General features: G+C 36.5%; 3 protein-coding genes across 5 annotated transcripts in view; 1 reads left to right on the top strand and 2 right to left on the bottom strand.

Moving 5' to 3' along the window:
* Positions 1 to 11,024, bottom strand: part of ZCWPW2 (zinc finger CW-type and PWWP domain containing 2) — a 179,865-nt gene extending 168,841 nt beyond the window's left edge. Inside the window, exon 1 of the mRNA XM_047738769.1 lies at positions 10,931 to 11,024. The gene's annotated coding sequence lies outside the window, so the exon portion shown is untranslated. The remainder of the gene's footprint in view (positions 1 to 10,930) is intronic.
* Positions 1 to 11,313, top strand: part of AZI2 (5-azacytidine induced 2) — a 38,432-nt gene extending 27,119 nt beyond the window's left edge. For all 3 annotated transcript variants that reach the window (XM_047738748.1, XM_047738740.1, XM_047738757.1), the window contains 3 exons: positions 1,256 to 1,314; positions 6,952 to 7,070; positions 9,259 to 11,313. In XM_047738748.1, the coding sequence (XP_047594704.1) occupies positions 1,256 to 1,314; positions 6,952 to 7,070; positions 9,259 to 9,671 (591 nt within the window). In that variant the 3' untranslated portion in view covers positions 9,672 to 11,313. The remainder of the gene's footprint in view (positions 1 to 1,255; positions 1,315 to 6,951; positions 7,071 to 9,258) is intronic.
* Positions 8,463 to 20,191, bottom strand: part of CMC1 (C-X9-C motif containing 1) — an 89,960-nt gene continuing 78,231 nt past the window's right edge. The window contains exons 3-6 of the mRNA XM_047738825.1: positions 17,063 to 17,153; positions 13,771 to 13,891; positions 12,004 to 12,112; positions 8,463 to 11,024 (exon numbers count right to left, since the gene is read on the bottom strand). Of these exons, the coding sequence (XP_047594781.1) occupies positions 13,771 to 13,891; positions 17,063 to 17,153 (212 nt within the window). The 3' untranslated portion in view covers positions 8,463 to 11,024; positions 12,004 to 12,112. The remainder of the gene's footprint in view (positions 11,025 to 12,003; positions 12,113 to 13,770; positions 13,892 to 17,062; positions 17,154 to 20,191) is intronic.

Below are 20,191 nucleotides of genomic sequence, written 5' to 3'. Positions count from 1 at the left end.
TCTATTCTGTTCCATTGATCTATGTGTCTGTGCCAGTACCATGCTGTCTTGATGAGGACAGCTTTGTAATAGAGCTTGAAGTCCGGAATTGTGATGCCACCAACTTTGGCTTTCTTTTTCAATATTCCTTTGGCTATTCGAGGTCTTTTCTGGTTCCATATAAATTTTAGGATTATTTGTTCCATTTCTTTGAAAAAAATGGATGGTACTTTGATAGGAATTGCATTAAATGTGTAGATTGCTTTAGGTAGCATAGACTTTTTCACAATATTTATTCTTCCAATCCAGGAGCATGGAACGTTTTTCCATTTCTTTGTGTCTTCCTCAATTTCTTTCATGAGTACTTTATAGTTTTCTGTGTATAGATTCTTAGTCTCTTTGGTTAGGTTTATTCCTAGGTATCTTATAGTTTTGGGTGCAATTGTAAATGGGTTGGACTCCTTAATTTCTCTTTCTTCTGTCTTGTTGTTGGTGTAGAGAAATCAACTGATTTCTGTGCATTGATTTTATATCCTGACACTTTACTGAATTCCTGTGCAAGTTCTAGCAGTTTTGGAGTGGAGTCTTTTGGGTTTTCCACATATAGTATCATATCATCTGCAAAGAGTGATAGTTTGACTTCTTCTATGCTGATTTGGATGCCTTTAATTTCCTTTTGTTGTCAGACTGCTGAGGCTAGGACTTCTAGTACTATGTTGAATAGCAGTGGTGATAACGGACATCCCTGCCGTGTTCCTGACCTTAGAGGAAAAGCTTTTTCTCCATTGAGAATGATATTTGCGGTGGGTTTTTCATAGATGGCTTTGATAATATTGAGGTATGTGCCGTCTATCCCTACACTTTGAAGAGTTTTGATCAGGAAGGGATGCTGTACTTTGTCAAATGCTTTTTCAGCATCTATGGAGAGTATCATATGGTTCTTGTTCTTTCTTTTATTAATGTGTTGTATCACATTGATTGATTTGTGGATGTTGAACCAGCCTTGCAGCCCTGGAATAAATCCCACTTGGTCGTGGTGAATCCTTTTAATGTACTGTTGAATCCTATTGGCTAGTATTTTGGCGAGAATTTTTGCATCTGTGTTCATCAAGGATATTGGTCTGTAGTTCTCTTTTTTGATGGGATCCTTGTCTGGTTTTGGGATCAAGGTGATGCTGGCCTCATAGAATGAGTTTGGAAGTTTTCCTTCCATTTCTACAGATCTATACTTTTTAACAATTACAACTTTTTAATTTTTTTTTTAAACAAATGACAGGATCCATCTCAGGAAGACAATCTGAAGAGCAGTGATCTCCAAAGACTGAGCATTTCAAGGTATGAATATTTTTCAACATTCATAAATAACATACTCTCCTCTGTAGGCCACTTTTTACAGCTTACCTAGATTTGTTAGGATTTAACCTTAAAAGTGAATGGATACCATTTGGGTACTCCATGTAATCTCTGATCACAGTGGATTTATAAAAAACATTTAACTGCTCTTCAACAGTTGGTTTGAACCAAAGTAGTAGAAAGGTACATATTGTGAAGCCTTAAACAAAATTTTTGAACATGCGATATTTTAGATAGGGCTTTAAAAAGGAGCTAGCTGTATAGAAAGTATTCTGTAATAAATCCTGATTTTGCATGAAGAATTATACATTTCCATATACAGTAATACCACCCTGTCCTTAAGGCAAACTTGGACCACCTTAGTCTTTGGTATAACATGAATTACAAGAGAACTATCCTCTTGGGATAAAAACAAAAGTAGCTGTTAAGAACTCATGTTTAATTTTAACTTTTTTCCCTTAAATATATATCATTTTTATTTAAGTAACATGTACTGTGTTTCACATTATCTTATTTTATATTCCTTCTATATATGGATACTTTAATCCAATGAAAAATAGTGAGTTGACTTCATTGTTGGATCATTTGGCTTCCAAGGTTTACAAATCTAAAGTAAATAATGTGAAATGGCTCCTACCTATCTCTATTGAAAACCCAATTGAGAGAAATGATCAACTAGGCAAACAATTTGAGGATTGCAGCCAATCTTTTAGATCCAGGGGGTAGGCAAACTTTTTCTATAAAGGACCATCATATTTAGGCCTTGTGAGTCATAACATCTTTCTTGCAACTACTAAACTTTGCCATTTGAACCGTTCTTCCATAGATGCCTTCAAGTTTCATCTAACTTTACAGCAAGGAAGTTATTCCTTTTTAAACAGTGTTTCTAGGTCAATGTCCATGTAGATTATTTCTGAAAGTTGTAAGATACATTATTTTAGAAAGAAAGGAGTTTTGTGTGAGCAGGGAGAGGCCGAGGGAGAGGGGAAGTAGATTCCCCAGAGAGCCTGGATTCCAGCACAGGGGTTCCGTCTCACCACCATGAGATCATGACCTGAGCTAAAACCAAGAGTTGGATGCTTACCAATTGAGCCACCCAGGTGCCCCATATTTCAAGTTTTCTTATCAAAATTAACTTTTCTTCTCTCAACTGAGCCTCCCCTCATTTTGTTGTATTTATCAGCTTATAAGCCTCTTCAGACCATTTTTGGTAAGAAGCAGGGAACAAAGAAATACGTTAGAATCAGAGTATGTCAAATGAAAGAGCTATGTATATTTTATATTAGAGGTACGTGATAAAGAATGAGACTTCTTCCATTCATGGGAAATTTTATATAATTTGGATCACATCACCTGAGAATAACTCAAAAAGCTGCCCCCCACAACCTCCCTGCACATGTTTTTTAAGACATCATATAATTAACAAGACGGTAAGGAATCTCCACACCGGGATTTAAGGGGATAAATATACAAGGAGAGGAGTCTAGTTTTTGAGGCTGCCAGGCTATGTAATTGTGGCTTCAAAAGTACAGTTATGAATTCTCTAAAGCTTGGTAGTAACTCAGAGTATCAGCTGAGAGAAACAGTTTTTAGAAAGATTTGCCCTAAGTTCCTCACTCTAAGAGCTATGTGTCTGCTAAAAGAATTGTATAATTAAAGCGTGTCCTGATGGTTTGCTAGTGCTCAGAGTGTATTTATGGTTTTATACAAGTTGGTTTGCATTTATTTTATGTAAACAATGTGGATTGCAAAACTGATTAGGTTTCCCTTTTCTGGTTAGTCACTAGAAAACTAATAACCAAATTTGTAGCTTACCCCTTGGTAAATTTTGTTATCGTGCATTTTAATGTTAGTCTCATTCCTAGCTGCATTTTATCTTGTTTTTCCTTCACCTTAACGCTTGTACCTATGCCCAGTTTATTTATAGTCCTGTGTTGTTTTAATATTTTTAAGTTACATCACTTTTAAGTGGAACATTTCAAAGTTTACTACATTAGCAAAAAGGTCAATAGGAATGTTTCCACAAAACCTTTTAAGTACGAGTTTATGTATTTTTAAGGATTATTTTTTATTTATTTGTAAAACACCCTTTTGGGGAAAACTTTTTTTTTTTTTTTTTCATATGTCCTCCATCATATTGCCAGGTGAATGAGGTACTGTATTGTTCCTCATATAGAGTGAACCTTTAGTTACTGGAGGCCTTTTATCTGGTACTTACTGTGTAGAATATCATTTAACAGCAGCCCAACCAGGAATTTGGCCATGTCCTGCTCGTGTTCTGTTTGGTTTTAGCTTTATAGGTTGTTGTGCTCAGTGCTTAAACATATGTAGGTATGGAGTAAACTTATATGGTAAATTTCTTAAAAATGTAAATCTTTAGGAAATATGGATTAGGTTAGTGTTTTTCAAATGGTGCTGTGCTCCCTTAGTGGTCATGAAACTTGGTGTGTTGAGAGAAGTATTTTAAATATTGAATAAAATAGAACATACCAGTGTGTATTACACATAATGAGGGGGGTTAAGTATGGTTTCTCATAAGTTACTCTTTGGGTTGCAGTGTAAAATGATTCGTTGCTGTGCCTCACATTAAAATATGTCTAAAAGATACTTGGTTTTGGGGAATCACAGTTGTCAAAATACACACTTCTAAATCTTTAGCTCTTGGGTAAGATATCTCATATTTTGATTTTAGAATTTCTGGGGAATGTAATTGTGTAGTAAATTTGCAGAAGCTAAAGAAAAACAAATAGGTGAAGTAAAAAATTGGATTTTTCTTAGACAAGGAATACTAATTTCAGTATTGAAGAGTTGAATAGTTCCGATTAAGAAAACTGGGCTTTTACACAATTTGACTTCATAAGCAGGACACGAAACCTGCTCATTCACCTCTCAAGGAGGAGGTATGTTACATTTAAAATTTAGAGGATTGAAATTTGTGGTTAAGAAGGTTGTGTTGGCAGCCAGCATATTGGAGGTGCTTGGTAAATGTGTGAAGATGATATTAATAATCATATGAAAAATGTAACCCCAGCAGGGCAGCAGGCAGTCCTTAGACTGGATAATTAAAAGATGGCTTTGATCAGCAACATGTTAGAATATGGAGTAATCTCCTGAACCTGTTTCCTCACAGGGAAACTGTGGTTATACCCAGCTTGTCAAATTGGTGCAAGAACATGGTTGAGCATTTATTACGTTAGGCATTTTTGTAGGGTTCTCATTTGGGGTGCTTTTTAGTGTTGCATCTCAGTGCTCAAGTAGTTTTATAATTTCTTATACACATTTGCACCTGTGTCATTTAAAGCAAAACTTAGCTAAATTCACACTCCTGCTTGGTTGGGGAGGGGTACAGAGCCAGCCTATTCAATCTCAAAAATATCTAGATAAGTGAAGGTTAGTTGGAACCCTGCTAAAGATTTGTGGATAATTTGCCTTTTCCAATCTCATTTAAGGTAATGATTTAAATACTTTGTTCAAATAAATTAATTTTGTGAAAGTACTCTGAAGACTGTAGCACTTTCTAGTGTAAAGAGACTGTTATTACTTTATTATCCACAAGGGGGAGAGCTTATACTTAGTAATTTGTTGGTTTGGTTTGGTTTGGTTTTTAGCTGTAGTTTTTAATTCAGGTGACATTAAGGGCAAAAGAAAAAGACTTAGATGTATGTTGAACTTAGTGACCTAGTTTTTGGTTTAACAGTCTTCATTAAATTGAATTGGAAAATGTGCATTAGACACTGCTTTAACACTTCTTTCTAATTGTTTCTTTTACTTTACATGCTTAGCTATTTTGAATGATTAAATGTGTTTGATATTCTAGGACCCACACATGGTCTTGGATATTTGCTTTTGTTTTCTCAAAGTTAGGTACTGATTTGTCATCTCATGCCAATAACTAAACAGTATTTTTAAACTGTATTATTCATATCGTCACAGTCTGCATGAATTAGCAAGTTTAAGTGCTGTATATGTGTTACGCAATGTGAGTAACTCTTTGGAAAGCATACTGAATACCCGCAATTGCAACAAGGAACAAACCACTCCACACTTAAGACGGGTTCCTATGTGAAACATTCATTGTAACATACATCTCGGATGTTTACTGGTGAAATGGGGGTGGTTAACTAATTTTTGTTAATTATTTAACACTTATCAAAAACCTGCAAAAAGCCCTGTGATTTTTAATAAGACTCCTGTTTGACAAATGACATTTACAATAGACTAAAACATGTAGATTTTTCCCAAAAGCAGTATAAAGTTTATTCTGCTTCTAGTGAAAGAATTATAGTCTTAGTGGAATAAAAATACCTTGACACAAAACGTATATAACCTTTCATTCAAAACAATGATTTTTTTTTTTAAAGATTTTATTTGACAGAGATCACAAGTAGGCAGAGAGGCAGGCTGAGGCGGGGAGCGGGGAGCAGGCTCGCCAATGAACAGAGAGCCCGATGTGGGGCTCTATCCCAGGACCCTGGGATCATGACCTGAGTCTAAGGCAGAGGCTTTAACACACTGAGCCACCCAGGCGCCCCAGAACAATGATTTTTGAGTAGCTCTGTTGCACTGTAATTCAAACAGGATCTTAGATATTTAGGTATCAAGAGTATTATACCTTGGTTTATTTAAAGGTTTTTGTTTATAGCTAGATAAAAATTGATGTATTTTCTAAATTGTTCTACTTATTAAATTTACTCCAGTATCTTTAAGAGGCAGTAATGGTCATTTGGATGCTATGAGAGCAATTGTTTTTATACTTAACATTTTACATATTCTTGTATAGCAAAGTAGGTATATTGAAGATCTCAATTTATTTAGTTGGCAATTAAAAACCAAAAAAAATCATGAATATCCATGTTTAATGAAAGAATGAGACTTTACAAATTAGGTGTAAAATAATTTATAACTTCTCAGATAATTGAGGCAAAATACTTTTAATTATGAAAATGAGAGGCATTTATGAAGTTTTAAATTTGTTTCATATAACCCTCTCTCTCTGGCTTCTTTTCCCTTACCAGGAAATCATCTGGCTCTTCTTGTCTTGTGCTGTCATGTCACATTGGTTTAGACCAACCATATGAGACAGCCCAGTCAAACATAAAAGAATGAAATGCATGAAACCTAAATTTTAATGTGGATTTGGGTATACATTCAGCAGTTGATACATTTCAATTCACAATGTCAAAACCAAGTAAGGGTTAAATACAAATTAAAACTCTATACATGAATAAACGTCACTTTATTTTTGATCCGATTTGTAAATGAAGACCATACCCTTGAAGTAGTGTCACAGCACAGCACATTATAGGCTATAATTAATAAGAAATTTGGTTGTAATACTACTTTTGTAATATCTTCCTGTTTAATATAGTTCAGTTAATGGCCAGAATTGTGAATAAGATCTTTTTACTTATTAATGCCCATATTTCTGTTACTCAATGAGGAAATTTTATCTTAAAACTAATTGGAGCAGAAATGCAGATAATGCTCATTTCTATATTAAAGTCAGTCCTTGTGGCTCCATAGCTCAGGGGTTAGAGCACTGGTCTTGTAAAGTCAGTCCTTTTTGTCCATAAAGAAATTTATATAACCAGTAACTTTTAAAAAAAAAATCTATTTCAGTGATAATATGCAAAATGCATACTGGGAACTGAAGAGAGAAATGTCTAATTTACATTTGGTGACTCAAGTACAAGCTGAACTACTAAGAAAACTGAAAACCCCAACTACAATCAAGAAAGGCAAGTTAATGTTTGCTGGAAACCCTATTAGAAGAGCAGCTGGCTATCGTTTCTTATCAAAATCTCATCAGATGATTTTGATAAGCCAAAGTATATATAGTATGTTCACAGCCTACCTATTCTCTGCTTTGGCTTCATTCTCATACTGGTCAACTTCACACATAAAGGTGTTGCTGATGTGTTTTTTCTTTGTACTGTATTCTTTTCCCCTTGTGGCTTTTTTTCTCAGCCAAGTGTTGCTTATGTGTATAAGCCTGAGGTGTTAAGTTTGCTCTAGTTGACCTTTTACCACAACTCCTTCTTATATTTAAAAAAAAAGAAAAAGACACCAAGACACTGAAAGGTATTTTTCATTCCAGTGTTACAGAATATATCAAAGACCTAGCTCTTTAAATTGTTTTGAAGAAAATTACTTTGATGCATTTATTGGGTTCATTTGGTAAACTTAATTTTTCTTTCCATAAAGGATAGATTGTTTAGAATGGAGACCAGGTGTTATCCCCTTATCCCTTTCAATGAAATGAAAATTTTCATTGATTTGCTTTTCATATGTAACTGCTTGGCTGACTAAACTTTGAGTTTTGGGCTAATATAGTACTATTTTGCCAAAGCTAATTTTATACCTCAATCAGTGCATTTGCACTTTTTATTACATAATAGGTATATTTCTGAAAAGTTATAAATTTGAATGCCCTAAGTTTATTTTAAGAGGAATGAGATGTGACTTTTTTTATAAAGAATATTCACTACCACCTAATTTAAAATTATATGCACCTCGTATTGCTGCTTAAAGAGGGCACAAGAGAATTTTGTTTTATAAATCTCCTCAGCAGTGTTTACTAGTAGGGAAAAAGGAAAACTAAAGTCAAAACTTCTTTCAGTTTCGTGAGTTATTTATGAATCAGGAAAACTAATAGAGTGCTCTGGCAGGCTCCAACTTAATTTATGGTTCATTTTGCCCTTGAGTTTTCCAGTGGCCAGGGTTACATATGAGGCCAAGGTATGTTGATGGGGAAGTTCCTCCTTTTAAAAGGAACACAGAATAATCTTGTAGGGAGTTTTCAGTGAGGCTCTTTTTTTTAATTTCCAAAGAATAATGTAGGAGGAATACTCTTTCCATATTTAATAACTCATTTGTGTGTCCCTTCTGAGCTGATGAAGGATGTCTTTTGGTATATTGAACCATAAATTTTCTAGCATACAACAACAGTGGCAGGCTCAAGGCCACCACTCCTAACTGCAGCACTCAGTGTTTCGGGGAGTAGAGACAGACTAAATCACCTTTTTTCTAATCTACAGATCACCCTTGTCCAGAAGTTGAGCACCTTTAACTTCTCCTATCCCTCTTCCCAAGAAAAAAAGGCAATAAGCTTATAATGTGGTTCAGTTTTCTATAAAATTATAGATTCAAGTCTTTGTTCTAATTCCTAGCATTTTGCCACAGTTGGTTAAATGGGAAGGGGCAGAGAAGCTCATACTACCATTATGTTGGCTATCACTAAATAACAGCTTTAAAGCAGTTTATTTTCTAAGCCATTATGTGTGTACTAAACATTTTTGCCCTTCACCTATTACTATAACCACAGCAGAAATATGTGTTTATTTAAGAAACAGGTTATTATGTATTCAAACTTTTATCCATAAAAGCCTTTGGATCAATTCACAATGTAATTATTTCTGAAAAAATTTACTTTTGAAGTACTATGGAAAAAAGATTTGAATAAGCAAAGGATATTATATTTAACAAAACATTACTTTAGAATAGCTTAGTTTCCACTGACACGTAGTCTGCAAACATTTTCTAGCCACATTATGAGCCAAGAAGGGGATCCTTCCTGTATTTTAACTCTGGCTTCTAACTTCTTTAACTATGGAATTCTTCATCTTAATTATTCTGTGATATAGGCAGGACAAGATTACTATGTCCATTTTGCAGGTAAGAGAAGTGACACCTGGACACAAATGACTTAACCTATCTAAAAGTCAAAATGCCAGTAAATAGTGATCCAGAATTAGAACTCAGATAATTTTTCATCAGTCTTCAAGTCACAGTGCCCCAGTGGTCACGCAAACTTAGAAATGTTAATTTTATTTCCAGTTCTACATTTAACGAAATTAATGAAGTGTTATGTGTTTTATGATCACAAATGCCTTGACAACCGACATTTAGCCTGTGCTTTCTTTTTAGCCTGTGCCCCAGTAGGATGCATGGAAGACCTTGGGAAAGACAGCACAAAACTGCACTTGGCGAATTTTACTGCAACATACAAAAGACATTCCCCTCTCTCACCGAATGGCAAAAGTGTTTGCCATACCACATCTTCCCCTTTACCAGGAGATATAAAGGTTTTATCAGAGAAAGCAATTCTCCAATCATGGACAGATAATGAGCGATCCATTCTTCATGATGGTCCTAACTTTCAGGAACACAGCTCTTATGGCAGAAATTCTCTGGAAGATAATTCTTGGGTATTCCCAAGCCCTCCTAAATCAAGTGAGACAGCATTTGGGGAAACTAAAAATAAAACTTTGCCTTTACCCAACCTGCCACCACTGCATTACTTGGATCAACATAATCAAAACTGTCTTTTTAAGAATTAATTCTGAAGAGATTAATGATTTGGTCATGAGGTTATTGTATCTCCCTCAGTGGCACTCTCAAGAAGTTATTTAACAAACTGAAAGCAGATTTCAATTAAACTTTGCAGAGTTCTTCGGTATATACGTTTGCACATACTGTTCCACATTATGTAGTTGATTTCCCAGTATGAAAGAGCACCGTCCAGCTCCACGTTCCGGCTAAGAATCAGACATATGCTGCTTACTAATAAATAAACAAGTTGTTTTAAAGAGACAATTTTACCTTTGATAGTAATTGTAAATAACAGCTTCACATAAAGAATGGAATTAAAATTTCTTGGACATGGTTTTATAAAGCATGTGAAATGCGTAAATATCCATTCGTAAAAATAAGAGGCCATTAATATGAGACAAATTATAAGTTGCTTTAAGTTGCAAAAAAGAGCAAATGGCAAAATGAGTAAGTTATGTTTCTGCTGACCTTCTACTGAATAAAGACAAAAAGTGTTATGGTTAAATAATAGCATCTCTTATAGGTTATTCCATCTCCATATGCTATTGTGTTTTCAAAGTTTAAGACTTTTTAAATCACAGTGTTAAGACTTGAAATAACCTGATCATTGAAGCCAACTTTGTCCTCAAATCCTAACTGAAAAGTGAAAATGTGTGTGAACTATTGCAATTCTATAGTATTCAATGAGAAGTAGAAAGAGCACCACAAAGGTTTTAGTCTAAATCTGTGCCATCAGTGGTCCATAATGAAAATCTAAGTATGTAACTGGATAAAGTCATTTTCATCAGGGTCTGTACCTGCTAGTTATGTAGAGCAATTTATAAATTGTTAGTTTATTTGAAATGTAACATTTTACTCATTGAGATAGTGATTTTTCCTTAACCAAATTAGGAACTGTAATTCTATAAACCAAATTCTGTGTTGTTTTGATATAGTACAATCATGAAATGTCCCCAGACTTTTTGATTCTAAGTGGCCTATCATTTATAAACAAGCATATAACAAGGATGGCTTCACACAGAAATCTATCTAAATTCTTACAGGGTGGTGGAATTAACATATTAGTAATATAATGTATTAGTTGGCTTATACATCTTTTGCCTGAGATAAAGTGTTTCATGTAGGAGGCCTTTATCCTTTTTTAGTTTTAAATATCTTGAACTCAAAAGAGTATCTCCGATCTCTAATATATTAACTGAATAGCATACATACATAAACAATGTTCACCGTTCACCAGATATTTTTGTCTTTCTATTATCTTACTCACTTATTCAGGCTTGTCTGTGATTAATGGAATTGGTGTCAGATGCTGGAATTTATTCTGACCAATGAACACAGCTGACTCCAGGGAGTACAATCTCCTGCCAAGTAATAGAACAAAACCCAATATGCATAAAACAAATACAAGACTCCAGGCTTTAGCTAAAGGAAGCAACTACCTGTGTAATAACAAAGCAGCAGAAACTATTTCTCATGTGGCTGCATAGACTATATTCTATCTAATCTCTAATGTAGCTTTGGTTTGTCTTTTTTTAAACCAAGGTTGGAAACTTACCTTTGTAAAGTAGTAGTATGAGATAATGGCTTGATTAATGTTTTGAACAATGCCAAGAAATTAATTAAAATAAATTATTTTTGTTTGAAATTGAAGCGAATGTGAAATACTATCCTTGCCTTTATATTCCAAGGTCAGGTACTAATTGTTAGTTGTTCATTTGATTCATGTAACAGGCATTTGTCTTGTTAAATCATTTAAGCGGAAAAAGTGTTCTTCCATATGAACAAGAGGGTGGCTATCCAACAGGTATGCTAAAAATCAGTGGTTGTATGTTCTTTACAGTGTAAAGTGCTAAATAAATGATGTGTAGGACTCTGATAAAGATTAACCAAAAACTTTTAACCAGCCACAGATTTAAAAATGTATGCTTTATGATCATCTCCGTTGTACGTAAGATTCAAAGAGAAATGGGAATGGCCCATCATTTGATAATCTATTTGAGATTGAAAAAAAAAATTTTAAAGATTTACCTGAGGCAGGGTAGGGGAGAGAGAGAAAATCTCAAGCAGACTCCCCACTGAGCACCAAGCCCAACGGGGGGCTGGATCCCAGGACCCTGAGATCATGACCTGAGCTGAAATCCAAGAGGTGGATGTTTAACCAACTGAGCCAGCCAGGTGCCCCCGAGATGGAAAATTCTATGTTGATTTCTTTCATACTGCTTGAAATTTGCTCCAAAGGGCTTCCCTTGGAAATATCTTTAATCTTTAGCTTTTTATAACCCAGTTCCCATTTATATAACAGAATGAAGAGAAGACAGGTAACAACAAAAAGCCACTCACTCCTTCCTCTTGATCTCCTATTAGTGAAAATAAAATCTGCATCTTCTTTAAAAGGAAATGGAGATTCTGCCCAGATGGAACCTAATTCCTAAGCAGAGCAGGGACACACCTATGGGAAACATTAGAAACCAAGTAAGTAGGGGAAAATTCAGACTTAAAGACCTGAGACCTAATCTTGGAAAAACCATAATGATCTGATCCAGAGAGGCTACATGAACAAGGTGGATCTTTAGGGGAAGAAAATCTGTGCACTAGTTCTTCACAGAAATAGCTTCAGCCAGAGGTATGAATGAGCAAGCCAGACAACAACTGAGGCAGCTGTTTTAGAGTAGACAGTGTGGTGGCTAGGCAGGATATCCTGAAAGCAGTGATAAAAGGGTTTAGTTTCTGGCAGAGGAATGAACATACTTACATACTACTATTCCAGTACCTGTGGAGAAAGTGACAGCTACAGAAAATAAATTTTCCACATAAAATTTAGCTCCTCTGATTGTCATCCAAATTATATATTAGCCACAGATTATATATTTCACTAGCTTTTTAAATTTACTGCCTTTTCTTCATTTGCACCATTAAAAGTAAGGTCCTGTGCCTAAGAAATGTAATAGGTACTGAAAGGCCAACAGAAGAATATAGGCTTGAGGACGCCTATGGTATGTGGTCTCTAGGTTTCTACATTTGCTTTGCTTTTGTCTGCTCTAGTAATCTTCCTTTTGATCTGTGGGCTAGGAAAATGTGGTTTCTTTGGTTTTCGAGTAAAATAGTTCTTTGAGTGGTTCACTTGAGTAAAGTATGGAACTTGAGCATCACACTGGTTCCTTAGCATCCTATCTGCTTTAAACTAAGTCCTTTAAAAAAAAGAATAATCTCAGGTCTATTTTATGGGATAGGGGTCAAAATTAAATCTTGTCCTAGTATGTAGTAATTTCTATTTGTGATTTTAATGAGATCGATATATAGATAGATAGATAGAAACTGGTTGCCGTGGCTATAGTGGAGAGTTAACAGCTCATGGAAGAAAAGAAAAGCAAGTTTTAATATAAAAAACTGGAACCAAATTATACTCGGACAATTTTTTACATTAGCTCCTGAAATCATTAAAATATTTTCAGTAACCAAATGAACAGGTCAAGGAACATAATTCATTTTAGGAAACTTTCCATCAAACATATAAGTAAAATTAATTCATCTATTTATCTGTTTCCAAATAATCCTTTACTACTACTAACAACCATTAAAGAGCATTTACCACATCTGAGGCACGGTCCTAAACACTCTACTTACTTGCAATAATCCGCACAATAACAAAATTATTTCCATGGTGACATACCTAGTAAGTAACAGAACCAAGAAGGATTCTGGTTCATCACTATTCTGCTATCTGCCTTATTAACACCTCTGACGGCTGTCCATCCCTACTTTGGTTACTTCTGATCCCTATGATTACCCATTAGTCTATACACTGGACAAAAGGAATATAAGGTCTATGTAGAACCCTAAATCTCAGTATCTCTGTTACAGAACTGTACTTGTGGAAGATTTACCAAAAAATCCATGATGCCCAGGCAGACCATATCTCATTTCACTATTTACTACTCCTACCACATTTGACAAAACTTTAATTTTAAAGTTAAAAAAAAAACCTTTATTTCAGATAAAATTAGTATTTCCATAATTTAGGATAAAGCAAACACTTCCTTGAGTCCATTATTTTAGGTGATAATGATTTCTGTGAGTATCAGAGCTTCTGAGTATCTGAACATTTGCCTATATGCTTGTGGGAAGCTTCTGTAGCCTTTTCTTGGTAGGAATTCCAGTTTTTCTGAATTCTTCCCTTTCCTTCAGGTATTCCATTTTGCATTCTTCATAAAAGGCTGGATCATTATAACTACAAGAAGGAAATGAAAATCTTATAAAAAAGTGAAACTTCACGAGTTTTTAATATAAGCTTGGTTTAATAATATTCAGACATTTCACCAGGTACAATGTTTAAAAGTAGATTTTAAGAAATGGTCATAAACTTACTGTAAACATTAGGCTATCAACCTGCTTAAGAGGGCAAGGGGGATGACCCAGTGGTTTGTTTTTGAATGGCAGGATAGAGTGATGAGAAGCACAGTGCTTATCCTCAGGGAGCGCATGGTGTTCTGGAACAGGAAGGAAAGGCTGCACCACAAGGAAGGATGCAAAGTGCTGTGCCGGAGGTATGGCCCAGTGCACCATGGGAACCTGGGAGAGAAGTGGGGAAAGGAGAGGTGGCAAGAAGTGCAGGAGTTGCACTTGAACGGACAAGAGAAGTCCAGACTGAAGGCACACTGGAAAGGCACAAAGATGAGGAAAAACGACGACGAACTGCAAATAACTACCATTACAGCAGATTATGCACGTAAGAGAAAGGGCCTGGAATAAAACTAGACAGGGCAGGAGCCACATCATGAAGGCCACTGTATGCCATACCCAGAAGTCGAAATCTATCCTGAAGGCAATGGGACACTATTAACAGAAAACTCGAAGATCAATTTTATGTTGTAGGTGAGTCAGGCCACATGCTACAGGCCAAAACGGAGAAGCAGGGTTTGGTGCAGGATGCCCAGTAATAAGTAAACTACCACAATGATCCAGAAAAGAATGATGAGGGCCTAAGCTAATGAGAAGTTGGGATGAAAAGGACAAAATCGATCTGGGGGAGATGTAGGTAATAAAATCAATAGGAAATAACCATTTAGAGTTAAGAGACAGGAGTCTAAATTCTAGACACATGATGCAGGAGGAGGAAAAGGAGGGGAGTTCAGTTTGGGACCCGAAGAGAGCAGAAAAATGTCATGACCTATAGGAAGTTAACTGAATCCATGGGTGTAAACTGAGCTTTCACAGACCTAAGCACGAAGAGAGAACCGGGAACCCATTTTAAGGAATCGGTTAAGGAAGAAAAGGCTGAGAAGAAATGAGATGTTGGAGGAACAGGAAAGAGTATAAGGGAAGCCAGATAGAAGGGAATTTTAAAGAATTTCTGGAGGTCAAGTATTCCTTCAAAGGAAGGAATGAAAAGCAATTCACTGCATTTGGCTACCAGGAACCCATTAGAAACTTGAGAAGCAGCAGTTCCAGTGGAAGGGGGCAGAAGCGAGACTGCTGTTTACTAAGGAATGAGTGAAAATGAGACAGAGATAAAAGAGAACAAGCATTCATATTTCAAGATGTCACTATGAAAAGATGAGAGGGCAGTGGTTAACTTCATTTCACAGTAAAGCAGAGCACTTTCTTATTCCAAAATGAAGAAATAGACTGTTGAGACTTAAGGTCAAGTAGTAAAATCCTTAACTCCATTTACTTTCAGCAAATGTCACAACCCTCTTTGTTTCATTTACTGTTTCTCTCCTAAACAGAAGCAGCCTCCTCCAACCCTTCCCAGGCCCTTCCCCAGAACAGACTAGAAGTTCTTTCTCCTTATTTCCAGGGGGTAAAAGATGGAAGGATATTTAAATGATTAACATTCAGATAACAAAAACAAGTACAATTTTTAAAAAGAACTACCACTTACTGACTACCTCCTATGTGCCAGGCACTGTTGTAATGAGTTTATGTATAGTCCCCCACGATCACTCCATGAGGAATAATTTTCCCATCTTCTATGAGGAACTTGCCTGAGGCTGCATGGCTAGCTAAGCTCTGGCTGGTCCAGAAGGTAAGCCCCGGCTGCCCTCTCCCCAGCTGGCACTCCTGCCCCTCTGCTCTAATAATGCCCATCTGAGAGGGATGGATAATATGGCAAATTAAGAACAAGTTATTATGATGGCTAAAACTGAGGTGTAAAATCCTTTAATATACAACAGAATTTAAATTCAGTCACAAGTTTAACAGGTTCGTTTATTCATTACACATCTCTGGGAGCATGAGGGAATAGAAATGGAAGAAAAACTAGTCACAGAAAGAACTCTAACTCTCTGATGAAATGCTTAGTGCAGGTCCATAAGTAAGGGTGTTTCCTCATCCATAAATGTAGAGATTAACTTCTCAAGTCTTCTAACTACAGAATTCTAAAATAAGTTTGTAAATTTAAATGTATATGTACATTAGTTGTTCTCAAAAACAAAAACAAATATTTGATTCAGATAATCACTTTTTATAGAATTCCCTAAGGAAGCATCAAATCATGCGGACCTATGTTTCAAGGGCTAGAGAAGTATAGAAGGAAATAACGGTTAACCAAAAAGACCTCACAACTGTCAGTTAACAATACTAAAGTATTCTGCAATATCATCAATAATGTAGACAATAAAATGTGTGGGGAGATACAACAGAAAGCACCTAGGGTGACTGGGTGGCTCAATCAGGTGAGTGTCTGACTCTTGCTTTTGGCTCAGGTCATGATCTCAGGGTTGTGAGATCAAGCCCACATCAGGCTCTGAGCTCAGTATGGAGTCAGCTTGACATTCTTTCCCTCTCTGCCCGTACCCTGGTACTGCTCTCTCAAAAAAAATAAAGTCTTTGAAAAAAAGAAAGCACTTGCATTCCAAGAATTTTGCAAATTTTTACTTTAATATTCAACTAAATGTCAGTGAACATGATATTTAAGAATTATTTTTAAATTGATTAACTTCAAAAATCTAAATTTACCTTTGTATCCATTTGATTTATTACAACTTTCCCAGGAGTTAAAAATTATATTAATCCCCAAATCACAAGGCTGGCAAGTCATCTAATTCAGTACCTTTTCATTAGAAGAGACAAATATAAGCCCATCTATAATATATTCTACAGCTCAACCTGTTCATGAAAAGGAATTTGCTGTCATATGAAAAATCCTGCATTTTTGTTTGCTTGACCTCATATTTTTAATCAGATATAATGTTGACCCATGTAACTTGATAAGACCTTTCATAAATAAATAAATGTTGCTTAATATTTAACAAACTGAAGTCTCAGATTGAGCTAACAGTATCAAGGATCTGATGGGGCGAAGTACAAAATCTATTACATGTAATGAGTTAAATAACAGTCTTACCTGCTACATGTATTAAAAACACAGAGAAGCACCAACAATGTGGTGACTACTTACTAGGCAGTTAGGCATTCTTTCAATGCAGAATTTTCTTTCCGGCATTTTACTACCATAAGGATTCCAGAGTCCTTGCAACATTTGGTAAAATCTGAAAAAGTTTGGAAAGAAAAAAAACAACTTGCAGTTACATCAAAATTTTGAAGATTCCTTAGAGAAAGAGAAAGAGAGAAAGAGCGTGGGGGGAGGGGGAAAGGGAGAGAAGTTCCCAAGTAGATTCCATACTGAGTACAGAGCCCAACACGGGGCTCAATCCCATGACCTGAACTGAAACCAATCAGATGGACACTCAACCAGCTTAGTAGGCACTCCTACTAATTCTTAACAGCTCTAAAATACTCACCACTTAACATCTATTACTTAGATTATGCTTGGTACATAGTATACACTCCAGAGAAGACATGCACACGAATAAAAGGCAGAACAGGATGAGCGCCATTAACTTTGCAGAAATAAGGGATGGACTCCGAAAGCGGGGGTGGGGGGGGACCTCTGAGGAGGCCTCATAGACACAGAAGGGATGTGGAGAATAAGGAAGATTCCTAATACAGAAGAGGGGTATCCTTTACAAGAAATGAGTGAAAGGGTAAAAGGGGAGTTGTTTGCAAATACAGGCCTCTGGCTTCTAGTGTCTGCAGGTCACCTGATGGCATCACGGCACCCGCTTTAAGCCAACCCTGCCAAAGGGCCTTCCTATCTGATAATAGGGTTCCCACTCCATTCCCAGGTCAACTCTTGGATGTCCCTGGAAACAGCTTTCTGTCAAATTTCCATTCTAGTAGTTTGTCTTTTAAATTGTACTGATCCCTTGGTATCCTGCCTTCTCAACACTCCCAACTCAAAGAAGCCTGGCGCTCTAATCCAGTCTGCTTTGGAAAGTCAGACTGGGTCCTCCGTTATTCTTCCCACAGGATAGTGTGCTTTGCTGCAGCTACTCTCCCGACTATTCTGGTCCTTCCTCTTGTCCACTGGCTGCTCTAGTTTCAGCTCTGCCATCTCCAGTCTGCTCTAAGTAACGAACCATTTCCATGTCAGACTTCAATTCAGTATCACCCTTGCATAGAAGCTATAGGTAAAACACAGTGTCTTCTGAGTATCTTTTATAATTCCTTTAATGCAAAATTATCAAGATTTCCCTCTTTTCTTGAGCTATTACCCTTCTAGTTACTAGAGGATATAATTTATAATTATCTTAAAGCAAGCAGGTAATTCAGGGGTCTCCCTGATGACACAGAATAGGTTAACCAAAAGTTTTAAACCTAAGCAAACTGGAAATGACTGGGATCTATTAAATGCATTAAAAAAAACTCAGGAGAGGGGCTGTGCTGGGGACAAGAGCCCCACAGTACAGACATCTGTGTCTGCCTGAAATGTCACAGCATACTCTGACGGAGAAGGGGCAGAACAGGAACAAGGCCAAGAGATGAAGGCAATGACTTTAATTCAAACAGTTTAATGTGTGTGATCACATGAAAGTGGGGGACATGCAGTAACACTCCACGTCAAAGACACCTAGGATTCTCTTCCTTCAGCTGCTTGTTCTCCAGTCCCGGCAGTCCCACCGCTGCTCTCCGACCCCTGAACTCACTCAGCTATCCTTTTCTACTTCAACTACAAATATTCTGTTCCATTCTGTGCACATGAGTTGAGCTCCTGAGCCAAATCAGACCAAGGAAATTTCCTTTGTGCCCTCTAAGGACTCCCTCCAACTCAAAAAGGCAGAACAGACTTATAATCAGCTCATCATTATCAGGGGAGATCCTGAGGGGCGGCTACATGGCTATAGAAGTCCATTAACTTTGACTCTGGAATGTCACTAGTATTCCTACATGTGAATTTCTCTACTTAAAGGATATTAAAATCTGCTTTTCGACAAGCAACGGTTATGATGCTAAGTAAGAATTAAGACCTAGGGACCTGGTTTGTGGGATGCCTGGATGGCTCAGTCGGTTAAGCGTCTGCCTTCAGCTAAGGTCATGATCTTGGGGTCCTGGGATGGAGCCCCATATTGGGCTTCCTGCTCAGTGAGGGAGTCTGCTTCTCCTGTTCCCTCTGCCCCTCCCCCCAACTTGTGCTCATGCTCTCTCTCAAATAAATAAATAAACAAAATCTTAAAAGAAAAAGACCTAGGAAATCCTCAAAGGGAGTATGTACATAAAGTTAACCTGGAAGTGACTGAATCTGGCTAAGGGCTTCTGTAAGGGAACTGCCATATTCCATAGTGGTAATGAGCTATGGGCTGATTGCTCTACATCACATCTCACTAGACCTATAGCAGATCCGTCCATGCTCAGATAGTGTCTAGAAGAAAGATCATTAGCATCACAAATTTGCCTAAGGAAAATATGCGAGGTGATCAAAACCCTCCTTTCCTGGAAAACACCAACACGATGGCTATTATCAAAAGTCCACTTTCCAAATTTAATAAACCCAATACTTTTACATTTGACAGATTCACAACAGGATGGTTACACATTATATTATTTTCAGATCCGTTTTCCCTATTATGAATAAAAATATTCCCAGTAGGGAACCGATGCAAGATAGCATCCCTGTGTTCTGACCACAATAAAGGCACAGTCTGTATATTTTCACACCTGTCCAAATCTCTTGGAATAACCGTGACTGGCCTAAAGCCTCAAGCTGTTTGTAAGGTTTTTGTCACTTGTTTAGCTACAAGATTTTAATGAGGATCTTGCTTTCATACCACATTAACAAACATTCATATAATAATGATGTCGCTAATACTGCCAACTAATTTCTAAAATGGTATTCTAAGATATTCATAGAAATTCTTTCTTTCAATGTTATTTTAAAGCTTATATGCCTATATATAATTTAAATTCATTACCATTGAAGATTATAAAAAGAAAATTTCATGCACTTAAGTATATCTTAAGGAAATACAAATGAATATCAATAAACAGTAAGAACAGAGAGCTTAAAAAGTTATTTCAAATTAAAAAAACATATTTAGAGGTGACATTCAAGACTTTTTTCTTTATTTTTTATTTTTTTTTAAGATTTTATTTATTTATTTGAGAGAGAGACAGTGAGAGAGAGCATGAGCTAGGAGAAGGTCAGAGAGAGAAGCAGACTCCCCGTGGAGCTGGGAGCCCGATGCGGGAC

The sequence above is a fragment of the Lutra lutra genome, chromosome 1 (assembly GCF_902655055.1).
Source record: "Lutra lutra chromosome 1, mLutLut1.2, whole genome shotgun sequence".
Classification (NCBI taxonomy): domain Eukaryota; kingdom Metazoa; phylum Chordata; class Mammalia; order Carnivora; family Mustelidae; genus Lutra; species Lutra lutra.
Note: the sequence above shows the minus strand (reverse complement) of the source record. Positions and strands in the feature narration are given on the sequence as shown.